Consider the following 23,961-nt stretch of genomic DNA (forward strand, 5'->3'; position numbering starts at 1 on the left):
GACAAAATAACACTAGGGAGGAAGGACTGAGGGAAGGAAGAAAGACAGTTTTTTTTTTACACACAAGAGTAATCATCTTTCACACATACGATCTTCGGCTGGTACGCACACAACATTCACGCATGTACACTGTGACCTTTCAGTGCAGCTGCCTGCGAAGGCTGCACACACCTACAAGACGGCCGGGAGCTGAAACACGACGCCTCTAAGAGCGATTTAAACGTATAAACCTACCGTAAATGGGTTTATCATCTCTCCAGGAGTCATTTTCGTCGCTCCCGTTTACCTCGACCGATTGTTGTGGATGGATTATATTATTTTCGTCTCACCAAGAAGCCTTTCGACGCCCAGTCAGCAGCGGCAGCCATAGCTCCGTCATTGACGCTGGAGGTTAGTGCTCTCGTCATCTGCGGACTGCCATTTCACCAGCTAGCTTAGCCAGGCAGCAAGCTAACCGGCTTGGCTAGCGCTGTGTGCAAGCCTATGGTGAATTTATTAGCATGATGCTAATGTGATTCTACCGGCAGCGTTGCGTTTTAAAGGTTTCTACCGTGGAAACATTGATTTTAGCCCAACTATTAGGGGATAGTTGGGATGTGTGATTTGGGAGTTACGTTATTAACAGTCAACTTTAGCTAACGTTTTAGGCAAATTTCCAGAATGTTGTGGTTTAGTAGTTAAATTACGTCAATTCAACAGCAGCTGTATTGAGGAATATCTGTGAGTGTTTTCCTAACTTCTAATATTGATTTGAGAGAATCTGTTGATTTAAGCTAAGGAAAATTGAGTAGATGACCGGATTGTTATGTGACTCCTGTCAGAAAAGTAACTCGTGTGAAGCTGTATCGTGGTGGTGTTGTTATATAATACTGAGCCAACATGCTGTCCCGTTGTGCTCATGCTAATGTTAGCTCTATCACATTTAAGCCATTAACAAGTCGGCCACTTACAAAACACGACGCCTGTCATCTGTATATTTAGAAGGAGCTCGTGTTTGATTGTACGTGTTTGATATGTTGTCCATGTTCTGCTTTCTGTATTTTTCCAGTCAGCCTGTTGCTGCACTGTAGGAGTGAATTGCAATCGGATACCTGCATGTTCTCACACTGTCCCCCTCTCTGTCCGTGTCTGTCCCAACAGAATATTGTAATCTGCCCCTGCAATGGCCGTCTTTAGTCACCAGGTGCTCTTTGCAGTCACAAGATCGAGGTAAGTGGGCTACACTAGTATAACCAGAACCCCCGCAATGCAAAGCTGTGTGTGTCCCTCTAATGCACAACTAGTTACTGCTCACAAAACTCCGTGGTAATTACATGCTCTTGACTGCAGTCTCGGCTGTGTTGAAGGAGAGGCAAAATGACAGACTGTCTCTGTTTACATAATGTCTGCTACAGTAAAGCCTGTTCAATGTATCCCATGACTCCAATCACCCGTCAGAGGTTAACCTATTGTAGACTCGTGACGCAAGATCAGAAACTGGGCTACAAGAGTAAAACCCAAGAGTTTTTAACAGAAAGCTCAGTTTACACCCGATAGTCCTGGGTTGTCCTCACTTTTAGCGCCTTAAACTTTCATGACCACTGCAAGTGGAGTTGTCAGATTGTGGCACTTTTATTTAACATAGTCTACATAAGGGCTGGGCAACATGGTGATGTATACCAAATTGTGAACTGTTTATAGTTTATTATACCATCAATACAAGATTCGAATGATTTTGTTATTTTTGGATTTATACGGCCAATGTTGCCTTTGATTTCGCATCAGGTATTTGTTCTTTAATTAGCCATGGACAACCTTTCCTATATGGTTACAATGGAGTTTACAGAAAATAAACTCTCCACATACATAACTATATAACTACTTAAAATAAGGAGTCTGACAGCAACGAGATTTGTGGGGCTCTTACTGATATTATGGACTATAAAATTCTGATATCTGTATATTGGCTTGTAAGCACTCTTTTGCAATGATCCCTGAAAAGTTCATTTCAAGCACTGGTGACAAAGATATTTATAATCGTAGGATACAAATCAACGATAACTTTACTGTCTATAATGACATCACTGCATTGAAACAATCTGACTGAATTTAAATACAGATTACTCCAAGTATCTTTTTCTGAATTTTAATCTCTAAAAAAATGCATTTTTAAAAGTAAAAATCACATGATATATCTGTAATAGACCAATATCGACTGACGATATCAGTCAACCAATATATCTGTAGGGCGCTATTTAATTTGTTGTCATAGAAGATATCTATATTTTAAGACATTCTACATGTTGTCAGAAAAGGCAGGGAAGAAGAAGATTGTCAGCTACTACATGTGAACACTTTACTGATGCTCACACTGAGCAACGGAGGTACTTTGTCTACTCAGCTAGTTGATCATTACAGTCACATAGGAGGAACATTTAGTAGCTTATCTTAAAGCTGCCTAAAAGGCAATGACGGGCCTTTATCTGGTTATCCTGCGATAGGATGAGATAACCTGTTAAAGGTCTGAGTAACAAAATGCTGACATTAAACTTAATTGTAAGTGAAGTGAACAGTGTGCAGGAGTTTTTTCCTGATTATATCAGACCCTGGTCCTCTCCTGTGCACCTGTCGATCCACAGGTGTGCAAAAGCTGTACTCTGTCAATACACTAAATTATTAAAATGAATAAATAACGGTTAACTGATAAAGAAATAGATGTTACTTGCTACCTTTATAATGATTACTTTGACATAGTTACCTGATAATCACAACTATACCAGCAAGCCTGTAACCAAGGTGTAAAAGATGCAAAATTAACTTTATTCTCCTACACTGGCCAAATGGCTTGTGAATGCCCAGATTTTATTAGCCAGCCAATAGGTTGGTGAGTGAAACATATCTACCAGTCCCCTGCATATTTTTCTAGCATTTCACTAGCAAACAAACAGTATCAATATTGTTTTATTGGGCAGCTTATATTTTTGATTAATAGAATAATCATACCTTTAAGAAAATATCATGAATGATGAGAACTGCCTATAAGTTACCTAAGAGTCTATTAGGGTTTTAACTCACATTTTTTTCCATTATCATTTAGCATGGAGATAATTTTTTTTAGTTTTTAATAAATCAATGATTTCATCAATAAAACTAGTCAGAAAATAGTGAAAAATGCAGAGCCGAAGGATGTTTCTTTTTAAGTCCAACTACTTAACCAAACCCAAAAATATCTAATTTCTTACAGATAAAAACAAATGACAAGCAGAGCCTCCTCTCATTGGAGAAGCCAAAACAAGAGAAATAATGATCGAGTATTAATATTTATACTAAAGAAATGACATCAACTATTAATGGTTATCCAGATTAAAACCCAGCGGTCTTCACTTTACAATAGCATGAAACATGAGAAGCTGACACTAGATAATATTTGGGACTCTGCCTTTGTATTTGTATTAACCCATTACTGATCAAAATTGTACTTGCGCACATTTGAGTACTTTTCTATTCTTTCCTCACTTTTCAAACATTCTCTCGCTCAGTACTATATAGAAATTAACCAGTTTTTCTTGTCTTTGTCAACAGGGGATCGTATTTGTTATCAAAGAGGCAAAGCTGCTCCTCTCTTTCTTCCAAAGCCTATCTCCACATAGACCCTCCTCGTCACGTCTCGTCCTCGCTCACACTCAGGCACTCCCGCTATGGCTACTCTCACTGTTACCGAGGCCACGCCCTCAGCCGCGGCCACAACTCCGCCCTACTCGCTCGCTCTCTACACAGCTCAGGTGCTTGGCTCCAAGACATAAAGCAGGAGGACACTAAGGCCCCTGCAGCTGCTACCCAGGATGCTTCTACAGGAGCAAAAACGGACTCTGTGGTTGCTGCGCCCCAGTCCCAATCTCCACCAGCACCTGCTCCGGCGGCCACCTCCACCACCACAGCGGCTGCTTCCCCTCCGGTGCAAGAGAGGGCGGTCTTGAAAAAACCTCTGTATCAAAGGATTGTGGATGAGTTGAAGCATTACTACAATGGCTTCCGGTTACTCGGCATTGACATCAACATTGCAGGCAGGATGGTGTGGAGGCTGCTTCATGGACAACTGCTCTCACGCAGGGAGAGGAGAAGGGTAAGAGAAGCTAAATGTGCATTATATGGATTAGCATGATTCAGTCTGTCTAATGTTAAAGTGTTTATTAATCTCAAAACTGCAAAACCCTGCACTGCCAGGCACAGGGATCGATATAATTTACATTGCCAGGTCATATTTGCTTAGAGGACACCAGAAAATAAATTGCAGTGTTCAAATGCACATCAGACAAGAACATAATTTCTTCCAAGTAAGTTTTATTTCCATCTAACCAAAGAACTCATCAGAAGGGAAGAAATATCTTATGATAAAGCTTCTCAAATCTTATTATGTGTCTTAAGTGTAAAAATTTAAACTTGTTTGTTTTAGTAATGTACCTGAGAGTAACTTCACACACAAAGTCATTGCCATTCCCCAGAGCCATGTTGCAAACATAAATAAAAAGGATTTGCACTGTTATTTGGAGAAAAATGTAAATGTCTAATTGTGTTTGAGAGAATAGTGAAATGATGATGAAAATAGTAGCAAATCTAGAAGTGCTAAGTGTAAAGGCACCCCCACTTACACTAGTAAAAGTACAAAAAACATTTATGATAATATTGGCTATGTATTGGTAATTGTGAAATTGTAGCTGATAAATGGAACTGATGATATGAATCTGAATTGCTTACATTGACTAAACACGCACAGCATCGCCAATGCAGGAAATGACAGTATGCACCTTTAAAGATGGTTTGCGATCTGCTGATTGACCCAGCAGCACAATTCATGCAGTATTTTTTCATGAGATCTTATTAGGGTTTTTACGAAATAACTATCTTTCCCAAACTTGCGTCTCAACTGAATTTGAAATGTTTGTTCTTTTTTGCCTCCGTCTCCTGCATTGATCTTATATTGCCCCCAGGTCACAGCAGCATGTCTGTCTGGTGCCTTTACAATCATCTGGATTATTCGCTGTCATTACAAAAGACTCCGCTTTCGTATTAGTTGTTCTGCTTCCTCTCCTCTGTCACTCTTTCTCTGGGTTGTTATCAGTAAATCATTGAGTAATATTTTATGGCTTTACGATTTGTTTGACAGCTTCACACCCTCACATGTCAATAAGTAATGTGTACTGTGTGTTCCCGAAGTTGCGTCCAATGTGAGCATTAGCAGGTATGCAGTTGTGTGGTACAGCGATTAGACAAACCTGTAGGTGATGAACAGATGTAAGTGTGTCCGTCTGCAGACCAGTTTTATGTCGGATGGAGCTGAGAAGGCCAGTATCATTGTTCACTGACCTGCAGAGAACAATGACAGAGTTAGAACTTCTTCTAACCCTGAAATAGATTAGTCTGTCTGTTAATCTGTGACATTAATCCTGCTGTTAAAGACATTCAGTTCTGTTTTTGTTGAGAAATGTTGTAAGGTCATTTTTACAATGATACACAGGCTATTGGTTGTTGCACTACTGTGTGTAGTATTTTACCATAAAGCATTAATTGTATCATTTTTATTTATCATTTATTGATTCACAGAAAACTAATTGACAAATACTTTAATCACTGATTAATAGTCAATAGAACAAATGTGGAATGTTACCTACACATTAGGATTTGTTGATTTTCTTAATCTAATGTGATGTAAATGAACTATATGTGTGTTTTGGACTGTGGTCTGATAAAAGATTTTAAAGATGCGACCTTATGCTGTTGGGAACCATTTTAAACAAAACATTGAATCAAAAGAAAAAAACTGATTAAGAAATGTGTAACTGTAGACTGATTACAAATGCATTTGGTAAAAATCGGGATTCTTATTAGGATTACAGTACAAAAAAACTTAAATATTTACAGTTCTACAGTGCACGTTGTTTTACCTGTCTTTATTTGAATCTTTGATGTTGAATTAAACCAAAATTAAAGTATAAAAATCAAGTTACATAACTTCAGTATTTTGATGCTTGAATTAGATTACCGAATACATGATAAATAACTATTTTGATTATCAAAATGATGTTATATATGTAGAGTGAGAGTCTTGTTCAAACATCTTTGCCACTTCTTCTATGTCTTGTTACTCTTCGGTCAACCCAGACACTCGGTAATGATGTCAGTCCAGCTTTAGCTTATGTTTATTCATTTATTTTTGTTTCAAGATGACCGGCGTCTCTCCAGCTGACATGTGACAAAGTGCCGGCTATTGTTTTACCTGCTTTACTTTATTTTCACTGTTTACTTGCTCTCAGGAATATCTGAAATTGTCAGTAGTTTACTTGTCTAGCCTGATAATTGTGCATTAGGTCAGTTATGAAACATCAATCTCATGATGTGGTCAGCTGAACTAGTCTTGTTAATACGAGTGAAACTGGCTGTACTGAAAGGTTATACCTTATCATGAGCTCTTCCTTAAGAATGTCTATGCAACTTTTAAATAAGCTTTCTGACACCTAGAGAAGACGCTTATCATTGAAAAAGAACATACTGTTACTGCATGTCTGTCTGACGGATGGTGCACATGCAACCCTCAGTGACCCAAGCTGTGCACATGCCATGGTAAAACTATATTGTGGCTATTTTAGAAGATGACTGGCAGAGCTTTGGTACACGTGGAATGGGTCCTCTTACATGCACACTCACCTCCACTGACATTATTACTGGCTCATGTTACCGTCTGCATTTTTTTAAAATTGGTGTTGTTTTTCTTTGTGTTTACAGCTGATGAGAACCTGCGCTGACCTCTTCCGTCTGGTGCCCTTCATGGTCTTTATCATCGTTCCTTTCATGGAGTTCCTTCTTCCCGTCTTCCTCAAACTTTTCCCTGAGATGTTGCCTTCCACCTTTGAGACAGAGTCCAAAAAGGCATGTGTTCATGTACACACAGACACACACGCTCTGCCACCTGCATGACCTCATGACAGGCTTCATATGATTATGTAACTATTCGGATTCGGCAGTGGCTGCTGTACTAAGTACCTCTGGCTTTGTAGGCAGCTGACTTTATCTAATCCAGGCAATTTACTTTGGAAGCTATATCAACACGGTCCCCAAACCCGCAAAAAGCTTTGCGAAAGAATAAACCAGTGATATGGCATTCCTTTTTATGAGCATTTATTCTCTTGAAAATGAGAAGCAGCAGGTTTATGTGCTTGGTCCAGCTAACCTGTCTACTTTGATGTGTCCTGGTTGTATTGGAGCATGGCTGAGTGATTCAGAGATATGTTCTCATGCTGCTGGACAACACAGAGTTGACTACAGTAGATTGCAGAATAGTGTGTAAAACAGGGTGGGAGATACCAGAGAGAAATTTGAAATTTGAAAATTATAGGAAAAAATAAGTGGCCTTTTAAAGTGTAAAAACCTTAATAATCCAGACAGTCTTTTGTCTCATGTTTATTCTTAGCAGTCTCCCTTTTAAATTGTGAAAATCTCTGTGGGAGCAACAAACCCTCACCAAAAATATTACTGTCTTTACTTCAAGACATGTTAAAGTAAGCAGCAAAACATAGTGCCCTTTACGGAGCTATTATTGTATGTTGCTGGAAGACATCATGATTAACTGCAAATGTCTCAAAGTGTTTGTGAAGTCCACAGTTTTTTTTCACTTGAGTATGGAGACAGTGACTACATCTTTTTTAAAATAAAAAGAATGAACTATCACTATTTATGAACTTCTCATGCAATCACAGTTTTGTAACTAACCTGTTTGCCCTCCCTCTCCTTCATGCAGGAGGAGAAGCAGAAGAAAGGTCTGGCGGCTAAGCTGGAACTGGCCAAGTTTCTCCAAGAGACCATCGCTGAGATGGCTCGAAGGAACAAAGCAAAAGCTCAGACAGAAGATGAGACACAGCGCTTTTCCACATATGTGCAGAAGGTAAAGTACAGCCTAACATTTGTTTACCAAAAGTGAATAACAGCCCAGAGGCACATTTTTCTTTTCCAGCAAAGTCTGTGATTTTTATTGTTGTACTGTTTCTTGTGTACTTTGCTTTGACTAACGGTTGACTGTTGCCTGCTGAGTGTTTAAAGTTTAAGTGGGAATCTGAGATGCATTGGGTCATCCATAATTTTAGAAAAAAATAACATTAATGAGGGAGAAGGGTTTTGAGTGAGGAAGCAAAGCATCTCTTAATTTGTCAAACCTGAAATGCTGTAGTTTTGAATTTAGTATTAATAGAAAAGTAGGTAAAAGAGATGGTGTTGAAGTTCAGATTTGATTATTGCAAACAAGGTGTACAAGATATATACTTGGTTTGGTCTGAAATAGGATATTTGCTCAGCCTGGTTTCTCTGTGTCTTATCAGGTTCGGGGCACAGGTGAGCAGCCCACAACGAAGGACATCGTCCGGTTCTCAAAGCTGTTTGAGGACGAGCTGACCCTGGAGCACCTGGAGCGCCCACAGCTCGTGGCTCTGTGTAAACTGTTGGAGCTGCAGCCCATCGGCACAAACAACTTGCTGCGTTTTCAGCTGATGATGCAACTCAGAACCATCAAGTCAGATGATGAGGTGAGATAGAGGACGGTCACAAGAGGTCATGCCAGGACCATATTTCTTTTACTGCTGATGTCCATTCATGCTATGGTGTTACATCAACAACTTGGAGATATTTGAAACTGGCCTCTGTTATCCATCATAGGAAAGAGTTATCCTGTTTTTTCTTGCTGCTTTATTGGCAATACTGGAACTTCACTGTCTTAATCGAGCTAACTCAATGTTTGAGTGCAAGTGTCTTTCTTATGCATGCGCAGCAGTTTTTTGACTTCCCTCTCTATTTCGTCACAGATGATTGCAGCAGAGGGTGTGGCAGCAATGAGTGTGTCAGAGCTACAGGCAGCGTGTCGTAGTCGAGGTATGAGGTCTCTTGGTCTCACCACTGACCAGCTACGGCAGCAGCTGCAGCAGGTGAGCAATTAATGTTAATTTTGTTTACAGAAACAATATCCTGGTTTCACTAAATGTCGATTCCTCACATTAACACAACCATAGGCTGAAATTAATTGCAACGAAAGACGAACCTTTGTACTTGTTGTAATTATGTTTGTTGTTTACAAAGACAAACAGACATTGTCATTGTTCCCTATGTAATAAATGTTCCTCTCCATCTAGTGGCTGGACCTGCACCTAAAGGAGAATGTTCCTCCTTCGCTGCTGCTGCTCTCCAGAGCCATGTACCTGACTGACCTCAAACCAAAACCCCCCGTCATCCCCCCTGTCCCCAAACTCGAGGTTCGACCTTTACAGTCCACTTAAAGTCTTACACGCTGCACCATTTTGTATTCATTTGAATGTACAGATTAGAGAATGTTGAACCCAGCTTAACATTCCAGTTGGTATATGGGTCACTGACGTTCAGTGTTTGCTCTCTTTATGGAAACAAGCTGTTTTGTAACTATTTAGGTTGCAGCTAGCTCTGCCAATTACAAGTGACCAAATATCCAAATATATTTTGTTTAAATCATATATGACTGAGGAAAGCGGCAAATCTGAACATGTGAAAAGCTGGAACAAGTTGATGTTTGGTATTTTTGCATTGGAAAGTACTGAAACGATTAATCAATTATCAATATAAATGCTGACAAATAGAGCCACTGAATGAGCAATACAATAGGAAGTCTTTTGTGGGGTGTGAAGTTCTTATGAGGTGTTTTGTTTTTATTTTGCAGAAAGCAACTCCTCCTCCTCCAGCGGATAGTGCAGGAGCAAACACGACCTCAGTCAGTACTGACATGTTGACGGACCCTGCCCTCATCATCAAAGACAGACCGGTCAGTGCACTGTTGCCTTTAGACATATACCAGAGTAACAAAGCAAATAGTTAGTGTCTCCAGTGCTGAATGATTAAGTACCGATCTTCATTATGGATTAAGGCCATGTCCACATGTACCAAAACGATCTTTTCTTCCCCTGTCTTCCTTGGCATAGTTTCAAACATATTTGCGTCCAAATGGATCCATTGTAAACGACTCTGCATGCTTTAGTTCATATTCCAGGCCTATAGGTGGTCCTTGAAATTCACCAAAAACATAGAAAAAGAGACCGAGCATGAGGATAAAGCTTGCACACTGTATACAAACAGACAGTAGAAGGAGAAACCGGACACGACAAGAAGAGTAAAATGGCTAGTGCAGGGAAATCAGAATAATTTGTGTGAGCCGATAATGAGGTCGAATTGCTTCTGCGACTCATACTCGACCACTAGGCGAGTAAGGCCCAATATGTTTGCAGCACAAACACTATCATGTAGTCTGCCGTTGTTGTTATTGTTGTTGTTGTTATGAGGTGTTGCAGGGTTAAGAGGTTGAAGGCTAGAGGCCGAGGGGTGGGGCGCTGGCGTCATCGATAGGCAAAGTATGTGGATTTGCTGTCCAAATGATAACACAAGGGCAGCGTTTTCGAATTTTTCCACCCTGAGACTAGGTTTCAAAAAAGTGCGTTTACAGGATCCATTTAGACGATCAGCCAAAATGATGCCAGTCCTCCGACTGTTTACAATATACAGCAATACAACATCAAGAGAGAAATACACTTGAGAAAATTGATAACGCTAGATGTGTACAACAGTACTGCAGCCATCAGCTGATAAGCTTAGCTAATCAAAAAGATTAGAACTGTGGAATCGATAGCCTGGCTGTCTCCAACAGTAACAAAATCAACCTGCTAGTATCTCTAAAGGCTCACTAATTAACACCTCTCTATCTAATTTATGTAATCCATATCTCCTTTTACAGGTTGGAATTTGTACTCATTAAGCACGGTTTAGGTGTTTCCTCCTGTTTCCAGTCTTTTTGTTAAGCTCAGCTAATCACCTGCTGGCTGTAGCTTCACATTGGTATCAGTCTGCTCATCTAACTCTCAGCAAGAAAGTAAACAATCCCAAAGTGTCACAATTATTTCTTTAGGCTATTTAAACTGCACATACCCGTCAGATTGTCTAAAAAAGGCCTTGTCACAAAGCTGAATAAAACCCCTGGAGATTGTTTTTTTTTTTTTTTTTCCCAGGACAGCAGCTGACAGGCAGTTTAATCAATGTAAAAATCAGCAAAAAGATACCTGATAGCAAAGAATACACTTGTTTAGCATTTCACATTTCTAGAGGGGCCAATCATACAGAAATCGTCCTTCAGGACCCCTCATCTTATATGTCTATATCTGTGTTGTAGGTGGAGGAGATGAGGGACAAGGCTCCTGTGGTGTCCGACAAACCTCTGACTCCTGCAGAAGTCCTTCAGGTGAGCACTCAGTGTTCCTTGCTCCTGTGGAGTCCACAGAAACCAGTATAGGATTTAAGGGTACCCGGGGTTTCATAATCCAGTTAGTTCTTCCTGACTTTGATCTTTCCCACATGACATGCTAATCTCTCACAGCGGGACTTGGCTGCTATTCTTGAAAACCAGCTATTCTGCTTCATAGTGAAACTTGAATACTGTAGACAAAGAATAGAAACTGGTTGTCAGTGTTAAGTTCAGATTTATAGAAATGAAGATTTAAAGTTGTACAATAATCCTCACAAATACACAAAGCCACTGGCATAGGTGTAGCTGAACATCTCAAGTTAATCTGTGTGAGGTTTAAAAATAGCTGATAAATATAGACCTATCGGTGTCGTGCGTACTTCCAAGTGTTTTTTTTAAACCAAGTCATTTGAAGAAGCACTACATGACATCTAAACACGTTGTAAAGCCTCTGCATGTCATTTTTTTAGTGTGATTGTAGCATCTTCAAAATAAACTGATACCACATGTTTTAGTTTTTAGAAAAAAGTAAAAGACAGCTGGGACTGTCTTTTTATGCAGCTGTTTCAATGTCAGTTTCATTCAACTTAAAGTGTAAATCTGCAGTGTGGGACTTCTACATATAAATGAAAGTCCGGCACATTCAGGCCCTCGCCAAACAAGTTTGCACAATCCTGATCTCACTCTTTGTCCCATGATTTGTCACTTACTGGCTGGGCGCTCTAAAATAAAGGCAACATAAATAAAATTAAATTTGTTTCATGACACCTTCAATGAATCATGAACATTTCCGATGTGAAAATATGGATTTTGAATTTAAACTACTCTCTGTGACACCTTTCATAGGCTAAAGCAGCAACGGAGGTCTCCCAGAAGAGCAAGATGAGTGCCAACGGTGTGTAAAGAGGAGCAGGAGCCCATGGACTGAAGTAGGGGATGGACTCTCACAGCCCTGTGTGCTCGGGGAGGAAAGATCTGCTGTGTCTTCTGCTTCGTCTCTGCAGCTGCTTCTCCGTACCCTCGACCCTCTTGCTTTCACATTGTTACACTCCGTTCTCTGTAAACTCTCCATCAGAGCTGGACAAACCCGCCTGACTGGCAGACAGCTGGCGGAGTGATTTCTTTGACCTCCTGTCCTGGAAATGAAGCCCAAACCGCCCATCCTGGTCACCCGTCTGTTTGACGGTGTCTCCTTACAGTCTAGACGGTCTCCTCCTTCTCCTACTCCTGTAAATTTGTAAATATCCTGTATATTTCTGTCTCTGTTAGCAGTTTTATTTTGTTTTATTTGGATACCTTTTTGCTCATGTTCAGGACATGAGAGAAGTCATCAATTCTTCAGATATAGTTTGCTGAACTTTTTGGTTCAGTAGCTTTCCCACCTTTATCTTTGTTTAATAAGCAGGACCATGCTGATGTGCTGAATCAGATGCCAAAAGACACCACATTCTGAACCTGCGTTTCACTAAAACGCAACGGTTCAGTCAAAATGTCTTTGTCTGTTTTCGTCAGCTGGCGTTGCAGTAGATCTGGACTGGCCCTGCTTCTGAACAGGGTGGACATAGCGTAGCTGCTTGCTGCTGTAATTAGCAAACAAAGACTGGTATATTATTGAGAGAGAGGTCACTCCTTAAACCCAGAGGTGACTGTGGTAAAGTGCAGCCTGTCTCCACTGGTAAGCCACTGAATGGACAATCTGTATAAAAGAAATTGCAGATTTTATTTGCATATACAGTGTATGTGTTGTGTTTAACACTATGATGCTACAATGTCTTTAAACTGAAAAGAGAAATACTTGATTTTTTTCCCATAAAGATATATTATTAACATGTGGGAGGAGCAACAGATGAGATTAATGTTATTTTTTTGGCATTGTGGCACTAAAAAATGTAAAATGTAAAGCATTATGACAGATTCCCCTAGCTTCATTAAGCGCTCATAAATATAGACCCTAAAAGCTGTTAATGGAAGGTTTACCACTTAAATGTGTACTGTATAATTCAGTTTTATGCATATTTAGCAATGTTTAAGATTTTGTAACCCTCCCACTACATTTGGCATTCTTGGAGTAACATTCATTCATTTCAGAGGTATGAATGTTTGTCTCCTCAGCATTTTTCGCCCTTGACATCTATCATAGAAGTGGACTCCATTAATAAATTATACTTTTTAAGCAGACAGTTTGCTAATGAAGATTTATATTATTGGTTTCTACATATGTGCCTAAGGTTAAATGGTGGTTGTGTTTGCATTTTTCATCAGAGAACAGATTTTCTATACTGTACCATTGTCCGTTTGTATTTTGGTTTGATCCTTCACCTCAGTGTGTTTAAAGCGCCCAGTTGCACCTTTTCTCTTAGTGGAATGTCTCCTTTTCCCTTCCCCATATGATCTGTGTATCAGTCCAAATTCAAATAAATCCTCGTCCTTTAATCACCAGTGTTGATGCTGATGAAAAAGCACCTTTTCAATCAGCTCTGCACTTGTGGTGCAAAAGGGAATTAAGGACATTTTTTAAAAAAACATTCACAATTCTGAGACGGCATTCTGTGTAGATGTTACCGACTGAGGCAACATATTAAGCAGTTGGTGTTAGTTAACACAACAACTGTTTCTGAGCTGTTGAGGAAAATGTGTCATGTTGATGTTGAGTTGATCTGATGGACGGTTTTCTGACACATTTGATGCCTCGTGATGTCTATTACATGATTAAAGGATTGACCAGCAATCAGATAATGGGAATCACTTGACTGGTTTCATGTTTCTGCTGTGCGTGCCTCTGAGACTCAACAGGTGTTGTACTTTTTTCCCCCATTTATTGGACAGGATGCATTCTTCTGCGTCCACAGATGCAACATCTTGTCTTGAGTAAAATTCCATGTGTCACCTCTTGAAACAGTGTTTGTTTCCATGTCATTCTTCAGCATCATTGTGTGTGTGTGTGCGTGTCTGGAAGTTATTACTACCTACTGCTATCACAGATTGGTTTGGAACATCACCGCTGTCATGGTGCGCGTCATCTTCAGATTCTTTTAGTTCAGACTTGCACTGCTGTCCAGTTACCTCCTCACCCTGCCAGAATTTATGCATCTCTTTTGTTTCATGGCAAATGCGCGTTGGGATGATTGAGGGGGAAAAAAGCATTCACATGATTAAAATCATGAAACCCTTTACAGTCGTGTCTGATCTCTTTGTTGACGATACCTGTGAAAAATCCCAGTTATTCAATTATTCTGTGATGACCACCATCGTCTTGTGTATTTAACCACTATTTTAAGTCTATGTATTTTCATGACCAGCAGGTGGCGCTGTCTGCGTAAAAAAAACAAACAAAACAAAACATGCTTTTCTCACATTTACATTTTAGGGCATTTAACCAATATGACTTATAGTAATTCATACATACACTGATGGTGCTGCCTGCCCTGCAAGGTGCCGACCAGCACATCCGGAGTAGTTTGGGTTACACTTCAACATACAGACCAGGGTATTGAACCAGCGATCTGCCAATAGAGGGACGCTGACTCTACCCCTGAGCCACATCAGCCCACAGCTAGACTTAAGGAGGGTTGTGGTGTGTTACAACAAAATGGTCTTTAAAAAAATGTTAAAATGAAAAGTTTGGACTTGAAGAAAGCAGATAATAGACAAACACTTTATTGCAACTTTGTATTCATTGATATAAGAAACTTAAGCCCTACAAAACAAAAAAAACCCTTTATTCAACACTTTGCTAGTCTCCACTGGTTGCTTCTGGTTGTGGTGGCAACTGGTCAAGTAGTTGATTCACCATCTGGTACAGTTATTTGACCTTTCTCTGTTTCAGCCAGACACACCTGGCAGAGATTCACACTCCACTGAGAACGCTCTGCTTGTTTTACATGTTTCGCAGGTGACTAAATCTAAGAGTTAGTCACTCGCTGACAAACTATCTCAAACATTCAACTAAAGTCATTGTTACTTGGCAGCGAACGCTAATACCACTTGTTTGGTTTACTTCCGCTATGTTTTGCACTTTGCAATCAGTGTGAAACAAAGAATTCCGAGATAGAAGTCTGTGACTGTTCTGAGAAATGCTGTTGCTCAAACACAGTGTAGTGTATGAAAATAACCAGACACCGTTATTGCAAAACTACTAAGTTTTTGTCAAGTCTTTTTTTACTGAACTGAAACCTTTGTCAGTTTTAACAAGTATATGGCTTCCTGGGTCGGACTCCTGCCTCTGTTGTCTCATATGAGTGAGTTCAGGACATGGCACACTTGCAGGCTTGAGTACACACAAAGAGGAAATTGCTGGCTCAACATACATTCAGGATGGCTGCTTCTCAAACAAAACAATACACTTTAACAGGTTCGGGTACGCAAAATAACCTGTGATGTGTTGGACACCACCTGGGGGAATAGTTTCTAGGGTCAGGCGCTTAGCTTGGTGCTGAACAGAGAGGGGGACTTAGACGTGCTGACTTCTGGCATCACATTAGGGCTGCACGACATAGTAAAAAAATAAAACACCTCAAGTGAGAGGGTTTCTCATCTTCAACATCAGAGATGACAACCCACCAATTCAACTGAGGTAGTGGTAAGTGAATGTAGTAAGAAGGAATCATTTTATCAGATGAAACTTTTTTTTTTTTACTCTGTGGCATTATGAAAAATTTACTTCTGAATTACACAAACTTATTGTGATCTCTACCAGAAAGTGCAGACATTCAATTACACAGACGAAGCTACTGCAAAAGAGTATTCATTTGGCAGGTGAATGCATCTCCACGGTCAGCTCAGTGGTTTCTCCTGTGTGTATACTGAACCTCGGCTGGTTTTTCAAGTACGTGATGAGTAAAACTTTTCCAATAAGTGCTGAAAGTATGTGGCTCCTCATGTCTGTGACTTTGTGTGTGTTCTGACCACCAGCCAGTAGGAGAGAATACTACTTGCCTGTGTGAGATCTTACATGCTTTGCCAAATGAGAAGCATCAAAGTATCTTTTCCCGCAGATCTTACAAGGGTACGGCTTCTCACCGGTGTGAGCTCTTCTTATGTGGATCGTCAAGTGACCGCTCACTCTGAACACTTTCCCGCATGTTTCGCAAGAATATGGCTTCTCGCCTGTGTGGAGTCTCATATGGACGTTCAACGATGACAGCTGACTGAATCTCTTCCCACAGGTGTTGCAACAATATGGCTTCTCACCCGTGTGGATTCTTGCATGATTTTTCAGTTCTGATTTTTGATTAAATCTCTTCCCACAGATCTGGCAAAGGTACGGTTTATCACCTGTGTGGGTTCTCATGTGGACTCTCAACTCTCTGCCAAATGGGAAATCTTTCCCGCATGTCTTGCAAGAATACGGCCTCTCACCTGTGTGTGTTCTCGTGTGGACCAACAAGCCACTATTAAGTCTGAAACCTTTCCCGCATATTTTGCAAGAGTATGGCTTCTCACCTGTGTGGAGTCTCACGTGGGCGTTCAATGATGATGAATGACTGAATCTTTTTCCACAGTACTCGCAAAAATATGGCTTCTCACCTGTGTGGCTCCTCAAGTGTACACTCCATTTGGACTTATACTGAAAAGTCTTTCCACAAGCATCACATCTGAAAGACTTTTTACCTGTGTTAGTATTACTGTGAACCTCTGTACTGTCAGCTCTGTCTCTACTATTACTGTCGCAGTCGCTTGTGTGATGTCTTTCCTTTGGTTCTGGCTCTGTATCTCTTGCTGATCCCGAGTCTCCGTGCTCGCCTCTTTTCTGATCTTCACTCTCAGCTATGTGAGAGTTCAGAGAGAGCTGGTGGTCACTTTCTGATTCAGGCTCACTGTGGTCACCTTCTTCATAAGGAGGAATCAACATAGATGTATCAGTCTCCAGCTTCACTACAAGCAGCTCTCCCTCCTGACTGGTGCAGAGTTTCTCCTGTTCCTCTTTAATCTGTGGAGGCTCTGGGTCCTCTTGGTCCACACTGGAGTTCGTCTCCTGGTCACAGATCTGCTGGTCAGCCAGAACCTCCTCCTCCTCCTGACACACCTGTTTCTGTGGGACATCTGGAGGAACATAAACGAAATGCATTTCATTATTTTGCAATATTATGAATAAATCTTGGAATAAACACATGGGCAAAACAGCATATTTAAACAATTTAAACAGATCACGTGCAAATCAGCCTTTTGTTTGTTACACACCTGTCATGTGAGACCGTGTATGAGGTTTCCAAACGATATCCAGCAGTCCGCGCTGACGGTCGATCTCTTTCTCGTACTCAAAGACAGTTTGCTTAAAAACTCTGAATATTTCTTCAGCAGCAGCAGTTAGTCGCTCGTTGACAAACTCTCTCAAACACTCAACAGGAGACATCGTGTCAAATTCAATATCTAACGGTAACAATGTCGTTTTCCAGCAGGTTTCACGCATGCAGCTAACGCGTCGGTTGTTTACTTCCGCTGGATCTCCCACTGTTAAGTTCCGACAGCGGAGAGGCGCGGGAGATATTCGTTCCGCCTTTAACTGAGGACATTTTTGAGTTGATTAATATGATTCTTTTCATGGATAAATATCCCTGTAATACGTGGAGACATGTTCAGCCTTATTTTGTATGGCTTAGAAACCATTTTAATCTTTTTTTCCCCTCCTCACTGAGAAAAGTAAAACATAACAAAATTGTAAGATACGTTTGATATCTCGCCAATTGTTGTTTTGATAAATGTCTCCTTTAAATGCTGCTCCTAGATGTTGTTTCTTGTCTAGCCTTGTGATTTTTAATTAATACGTTTATAAATAATTTTCTGTTATTTTTCTATTCTATTTTGTTTTACACTGACACATGTGTATTGTCCTGTATGGACGTTTTTCTCCATATGAGTGTTCTGTACATTATTCTTGTCAATAAATAATAATAATTCTGATAACATTTTAGCAAAATGTTTGCTTGTAATTAATGTGATGCTCCAGTCTATCAGTTTGAGAACATCAGTTTTATTACCTGACATTTTAGAAATATAATTTAATTCTTTGACAGCACCATGTGGTACAAAATTTACAAGTTGTTTGTGTGTAAAAACATCAAACATAATAAATTATTTCATGTTGATGCAATTAGAACATCAGAAAAAAATATCGAATCATTAACAAATGCTGCTGACATAAAAACAAAAAGACTGGCTGGCAGGTTGACAACTTGACTGACGCAACACCACAATTGTTTCTTGGACCTGTGAACACATTACGCAACAGATATCTTTTCTATTTGGAGGCGTTGGTGAGAATGTACTTCTTCAATGCAAAAACATGTTATGACCTCCTCTCAATAGGACATGTGTACATTCAAATACACAGATGAATACACTGCAAAACCACATTTTATTCAGTAGGTGACAATGTCTCCACTGGACTTTGATGGTTTTCTGGTGTATATTTTTCCTCATGTAGTCTTTTAATAAAATCTGAGTACAACTTTTCCCACAAGTGCTGAAATTACATGTCTCCTCGCTTCGAAATGAGAAGCATCAAAATATCTCTTTCTTCAGATAGTGTCATGATTCTGCTTCTCACCAGTGTGGGCTCTTCTTGTGTGGACTGTCAAGGCACTACTACGTGTGAATCCTTTCCCACACATCTTGCAGGGGTACGGCTTCTCACCCGTGTGGGATCTGATATGAACGATCAAATCTGCTTTTTGATAGAATCTTTTCCCACAGGTGTCGCAGGAATACGGCTTCTCGCCTGTGTGGAACATCATATGCCTTTTTAAAGCAGAAATGTCACTGAATCTTTTCCCACAGGTCTTGCAGAGGTACGGCTTCTCGCCAGTGTGGACTCTTCTCACGTGGAGCTTCAAGTGTCCGCGCACTCTGAAATCTTTCCCACATATTTTGCAAGGATATGGCTTCTCGCCTGTGTGCACTGTCATGTGGATTTTCAAGGCATGACTACGTCTAAACTCATCTCCACATGTTTTACAAGAATAAGGCTTCTCACCCGTGTGGGTTCTCGTATGATTTTTCATTATGGATATCTGACTGAATCGTTTCCCACATATTCGACAAAGGTACGGCTTCTCACCCGTGTGGGTTCTCATGTGAATGTCCAAATTACTGCCAAACGGAAAATCTTTTCCACAAATTTTGCAAGAATGCGGCTTCTCACCCGTGTGGCTCCTCCTGTGGACTATCAACCCATGACTACGTCTGAAACTTTTCCCGCATGTCTCGCAAGAATATGGCTTCTCCTCTGTGTGCAGTCTTACATGGGTATTCAGCGATGACGACTGACTGAATCTTTTTCCACAGGTGTCACAACAATATGGCTTCTCACCTGTGTGTGTTCTCAGGTGTACATTCAATCTGGATTTAAACTTGAAAACCTTCCCACATATGTCACATTTAAAAGCTCTAATGCCAGTGTGAGTATTACAGTAAATATCCGACCTGTTAGTTTTGGATAAACATTTACTGTGACTTTGGCCTACAGGATATCTTTCTTTTGATTGTGGCTCCGGTTCGCTGGTTGATCCTGAGTCTTCAAGCTTGACTCCTGTCTGATCTTGACTCGCAGCTACATGAAAGGTGTCAGAGAGGAGCTGATGGTCACTTTCAGGTTCAGGGTCACTGTGGTCATCTTCCTCATAAGTAGGAGACAACATAAATGTATCAGTCTCCTGCTTCAGTACAAGCTGCTCTCCCTCCTGACTGACACAGAGTTCCTCCTGTTCCTCTTTAATCTGTGGAGGCTCTGGGTCCTCTTGGTCACGGAGAACCTCCTCCTCCATACAGACATGTTGCTGTGTGAGCTCTGAAGGGCCAGAAAACAAAGGGGAATAAAATACTATATAAATAGCAGAATTTTAAAAAATACACACAAATTCCTCTACTTCCTGTGGTATGAGGTTTAACGTACCTATCCTTTGTAACTTTATTTCAGGCTTCCAAATGATATCCAGCAGTCTGCGCTGACGGTCGATCTCTTCCTCGTACTCGACGACAGTTTTAATAAAAACTCCGAATATTTCTTCAGCAGCAGCAGTCAGTCGCTCGTTGACAAACTCTCTCAAACACACAACTGACGACATCGTGTCTTAATTAAAAAAAAATCCAGTAACAATAGACTCCACGACCTCAATATATTGTTGTTGTTAATTCAATACTTTGACAGCTAACGGTACGACCGTTGGTGCTGTTTACTTCCGCTTGATGTCAGGCTTGTTAAGGTCCGACAGTGGAGGGGCGGGAGCTTTCAGTTCCGCTTTCACCTGACAGCATCTCACTCAAATGTTTACTGTCGGCCTTCTCAATCCACAATTAGTGCAAAAGGAAGTTGATAAATAACACAATATAATTCACAGTGCACTTAAGAAAGATCTGCACAAATAGTATTATATATTGGATTTTAACTTCTGACATTATGTGTAAGATTTGTGGTGTAGATTATTTTTTTCCTAGACTGACACTGTGATTTACAACATGCAAGCAAAGAGGCCACAAATTCTGCAGCTGAATTGAAATATTTAACATGTGGTGCTGAATTATGTTCAACTAATTCTCAGTACCAAATTCAGCAATGAACAAAGAAAAGATCAGGCTAATATTAATTATTCACGAACAAACATGTAGTTTTATGCTTTATGTACAAGACCACATTAACTAATATTTTGTTTTACAGATTTAACTGTAAATTACCAAGAGAATGAATTATAACTTCAAGATGTTTATGAATGATATGAGACGCCAAACCCATGTTATTAAACCTAATGGGACCAGCTGAGATGATCACCTCTCTTCTCAAAGTTGAGCGTCATGTCTGATGTTAACATGTGCTTCACAGAGGACAGATGTTTATAAGTCAGCTGAGATCGTTATTGTGACTTGCTAAAGTTCAATCATGTCTCCATCTTCACTACTACTATTGTAACTTTTGCTTAGGGTGAGTGAGCAAGAGTTCACTTCAGGCCTATTGTCCAGTCAAAATGTAGACAGGGCCCTCTGTTGGAATCAAGCAAAATGTTTTGTTTTGCGGCTGGAACCAATCCCCAGGCCAGATTCTGCCCATAGGTGGTCAAAGGACAGAGAGTGTTGTATGCTGTACAGATTGCAAATCTCCCTGAGGTAAAATGTGATTTGTGATTTTGGGCTACATTGAAAAATTTGACTCTGGACTGTGGGAAAAGCTCATTCTGATTTTTCCATCATAACCAGCAAAATGTCGGAACTGTAGCTGTCATATAAATGTTTCTGGGTGATGAAAAATTACAATATTGCTCACGTTTAATTACACAAGTGATGCTATACTAAGTTTTGTATTGTAGTTAGTCAATCTGTATCTATCAACCTGTCAGTCTGTTGAACTGATTGACAGTGGCATCCCTGAGGAGTGAAACCAAATGAACAGTGAGGCTAAATCTGATCGTTTATATAAAACTAAAAAATAAATAAACTGCTAAAAACTGTATTTATTCATATTTTGATGATTTTCTCCTTTAATTAAGAACCTTTGTAGGATCTTTCCATTATGCATGTAAGAAAATATCAAACATGAATATATAAAATATATACAAGTAAATAGAAAACACTTGAAAATAGTTACAAACATAATAAATGTTTCCTTGGCCGGTCAGATCGTCCAGTTTCTTTCATTATACAATTCTGTGCCATGTTCAGTCTCCTCCATCTTTGTTTGTATTCCTTTCATGCACATTTCCCACCATGTGGAAGAATGCAAAGCACCATCCAAATAATAAAGCATTGTGCTGTAGAGTGCGATTTGTCACAACACAGAGTAAACAATAGCAGAATATAATATGACAGACATTTCTCTACTGTCACACGATTACATGTCGTCATATCACGTAGGCCTTAAATAGTATTCACTATATAAAACAGCAAAAAGACGGCACATCACATTTAATCCTATATTTAAGGATCAAATCCTTTTATAAAAACAGTGGCATCACATGGACAGTCCTTCCAAAACTTTAAACTAAAAGTGATCTTAGATACTTCATAAATAGACATTTGGCAAAACCAACATCACACCATTTAAAAGTCACTACTGTGAAAAAAACATTCATCATTTTTGAGATCACGATTATTTAAAGAAATATGCTTGCCAAGAGAAACAGAAGTAATACAGTCATGTGCAGCCATTGTTATACATTAGTAATGACATCTAATCTTTTATGAAAAATGTACATTTAGTTACAGAGATGTAGATACTGCAAAGTCTGTTTCATTCAGCTGGTGAACACGTCTCCACAAGAGTTTCAACTCGATGGTTTCTCCTGTGTTTTCTTGTTCCTCGGGTGTTTTTTTGATTTGATTTGAAGTTCTCCCAAAAGTCCTGCAAGTGTGTGGCTTTCTCACTTCTACGAGTTCCTGTGTGTTTTGACCACAAACCAGTAGAACTGAATCACGTAGTTTTGAAAATTCAACGCCTCTTGCCTGAATGAGCCCGTATATGCTTCGCCAAATGGGAAGCATCAAAGAACCTTTTCCCGCAGATCTTGCAAAGGTACGGCTTCTCACCTGTGTGGGCTCTTCTCATGTGGATTTTCAAGGCCTCGTTGCGTGAGAAATCTTTCCCACAGGTTCTGCAAAGGTAGGGCTTCTCACCCGTGTGGGTTCTTATGTGGTTTTTTAACTCCGACGTCCGGCGGAACCGTTTCCCGCAGGTATCGCATGAATACGGCTTCTCACCTGTGTGGGTTCTTATATGAGTGTTCAAGTCTGATGTCCGACAGAACGTTTTCCCACAGGTGTCGCAGGAATATGGTTTTTCACCTGTGTGGATTCTCAGGTGTTCATTTAAATTGGACTTAAAATTAAAGGCCTTTCCACATGTGTCACATATGAAAGACTTTTTACCTTTCTGAGTATTACAGCGAATCTGTGACAAGTTAGGGTTGTACACATGTTGGCTTCTGCTTTTGTAATGTCTTTTCTTTGGTTCTGGCTCTTTGTCTCTAGTTGGTCCAGAGTCTTGATGATTACCTCCTGTCTGATCTTGACTCTCAGCTACATGAGAGCTGTAAGACAGGAGCTGGTGGTCACTTTCTGATTCGGGTTCACTGTGGTCACTTTCTTCATAGGGAGGAATCAACATGAAGGTATCAGTCTCCAGCTTCACTACAAGCTGCTCTCCCTCCTGAGTGGTGCACAGTTCCTCCTGTTCCTCTTTAATCTGTGGAGGCTCTGCTGGGTCCTCTTGGTCCAGACTGAAACTCTGCTCCTGGTCACAGAGCTGCTGATGAGCCAGCACCTCCTCCTCCTTGTAAACATGTTGCTGTGGGAGCTCTGCAGGGACAGAAAACAACAGGAATCAAGGCGACGTGACATCAAGTACAAATAAAACCGACATTTAGTAAATAATAAATCAAGTTCCTCTGTTAAGTTCTTATAAAACAATACAGTTTTGCACACCTGTTCTGTCTAATGTTGTGTCAGGTTTCCAAATGAAAAGTCTGCGCTGACGGTCGATCTCCTCCTCGTACTCGACGATAGTTTTCTTAAAAACTCTGAATATTTCTTCAGCAGCAGCAGTCAGTCGCTCGTTGACAAACTCTCTCAAATACTCGACTGAAGACATCGCTACTGAAATATGATTGAGACTGCACGGAGTTTTATTGATCGCCTCCGTGAGTTAGCTCACTTGATCTATGCAGGTAGAGCACAGACACCTTCTGTTTACTTCCGCCGGTTGT

At 40.2% G+C, this 23,961-nt stretch overlaps 3 protein-coding genes across 4 annotated transcripts; 1 reads left to right on the plus strand and 2 right to left on the minus strand.

Annotated features, from left to right (window-relative positions):
* Window positions 1-131: 131 nt before the first annotated feature.
* letm2 (leucine zipper-EF-hand containing transmembrane protein 2) lies at window positions 132-14,448 on the plus strand. The gene is made up of 11 exons (XM_037097391.1): window positions 132-390; window positions 1,141-1,209; window positions 3,562-4,102; window positions 6,760-6,903; window positions 7,772-7,915; window positions 8,346-8,549; window positions 8,826-8,945; window positions 9,150-9,269; window positions 9,707-9,808; window positions 11,204-11,272; window positions 12,122-14,448. The coding sequence occupies exons 2-11, from the start codon at window positions 1,163-1,165 to the stop codon at window positions 12,176-12,178; spliced, it is 1,548 nt and encodes a 515-aa protein (XP_036953286.1). The 5' UTR covers window positions 132-390; window positions 1,141-1,162; the 3' UTR covers window positions 12,179-14,448.
* A 466-nt stretch (window positions 14,449-14,914) lies between these two features.
* LOC119019118 (zinc finger and SCAN domain-containing protein 2-like) lies at window positions 14,915-20,468 on the minus strand. Of its 2 annotated transcripts, none has more exons than XM_037097393.1 (2): window positions 17,456-17,941; window positions 14,915-17,317 (listed from the first exon to the last, which is right to left on the minus strand). In XM_037097393.1, the coding sequence occupies exons 1-2, from the start codon at window positions 17,682-17,684 to the stop codon at window positions 16,203-16,205; spliced, it is 1,344 nt and encodes a 447-aa protein (XP_036953288.1). In that variant the 5' UTR covers window positions 17,685-17,941; the 3' UTR covers window positions 14,915-16,202. The 2 variants fall into 2 exon arrangements, with proteins under 2 accessions (XP_036953288.1, XP_036953287.1); XM_037097392.1 differs by lacking the exons at window positions 14,915-17,317; window positions 17,456-17,941 and adding exons at window positions 18,226-20,060; window positions 20,166-20,468.
* Window positions 20,469-21,662: 1,194 nt separating this feature from the next.
* On the minus strand, window positions 21,663-23,956 carry LOC119019120 (zinc finger protein 436-like). Its single transcript, XM_037097396.1, has 2 exons — window positions 23,681-23,956; window positions 21,663-23,554 (listed from the first exon to the last, which is right to left on the minus strand). Exons 1-2 carry the CDS (start codon window positions 23,844-23,846, stop codon window positions 22,689-22,691), a joined length of 1,032 nt encoding a protein of 343 aa, XP_036953291.1. The 5' UTR covers window positions 23,847-23,956; the 3' UTR covers window positions 21,663-22,688.
* Window positions 23,957-23,961: the final 5 nt, after the last annotated feature.

The sequence above is a fragment of the Acanthopagrus latus genome, chromosome 5, assembly GCF_904848185.1.
Source record: "Acanthopagrus latus isolate v.2019 chromosome 5, fAcaLat1.1, whole genome shotgun sequence".
In the NCBI taxonomy this organism is placed as follows: Eukaryota; Metazoa; Chordata; class Actinopteri; order Spariformes; family Sparidae; genus Acanthopagrus; species Acanthopagrus latus.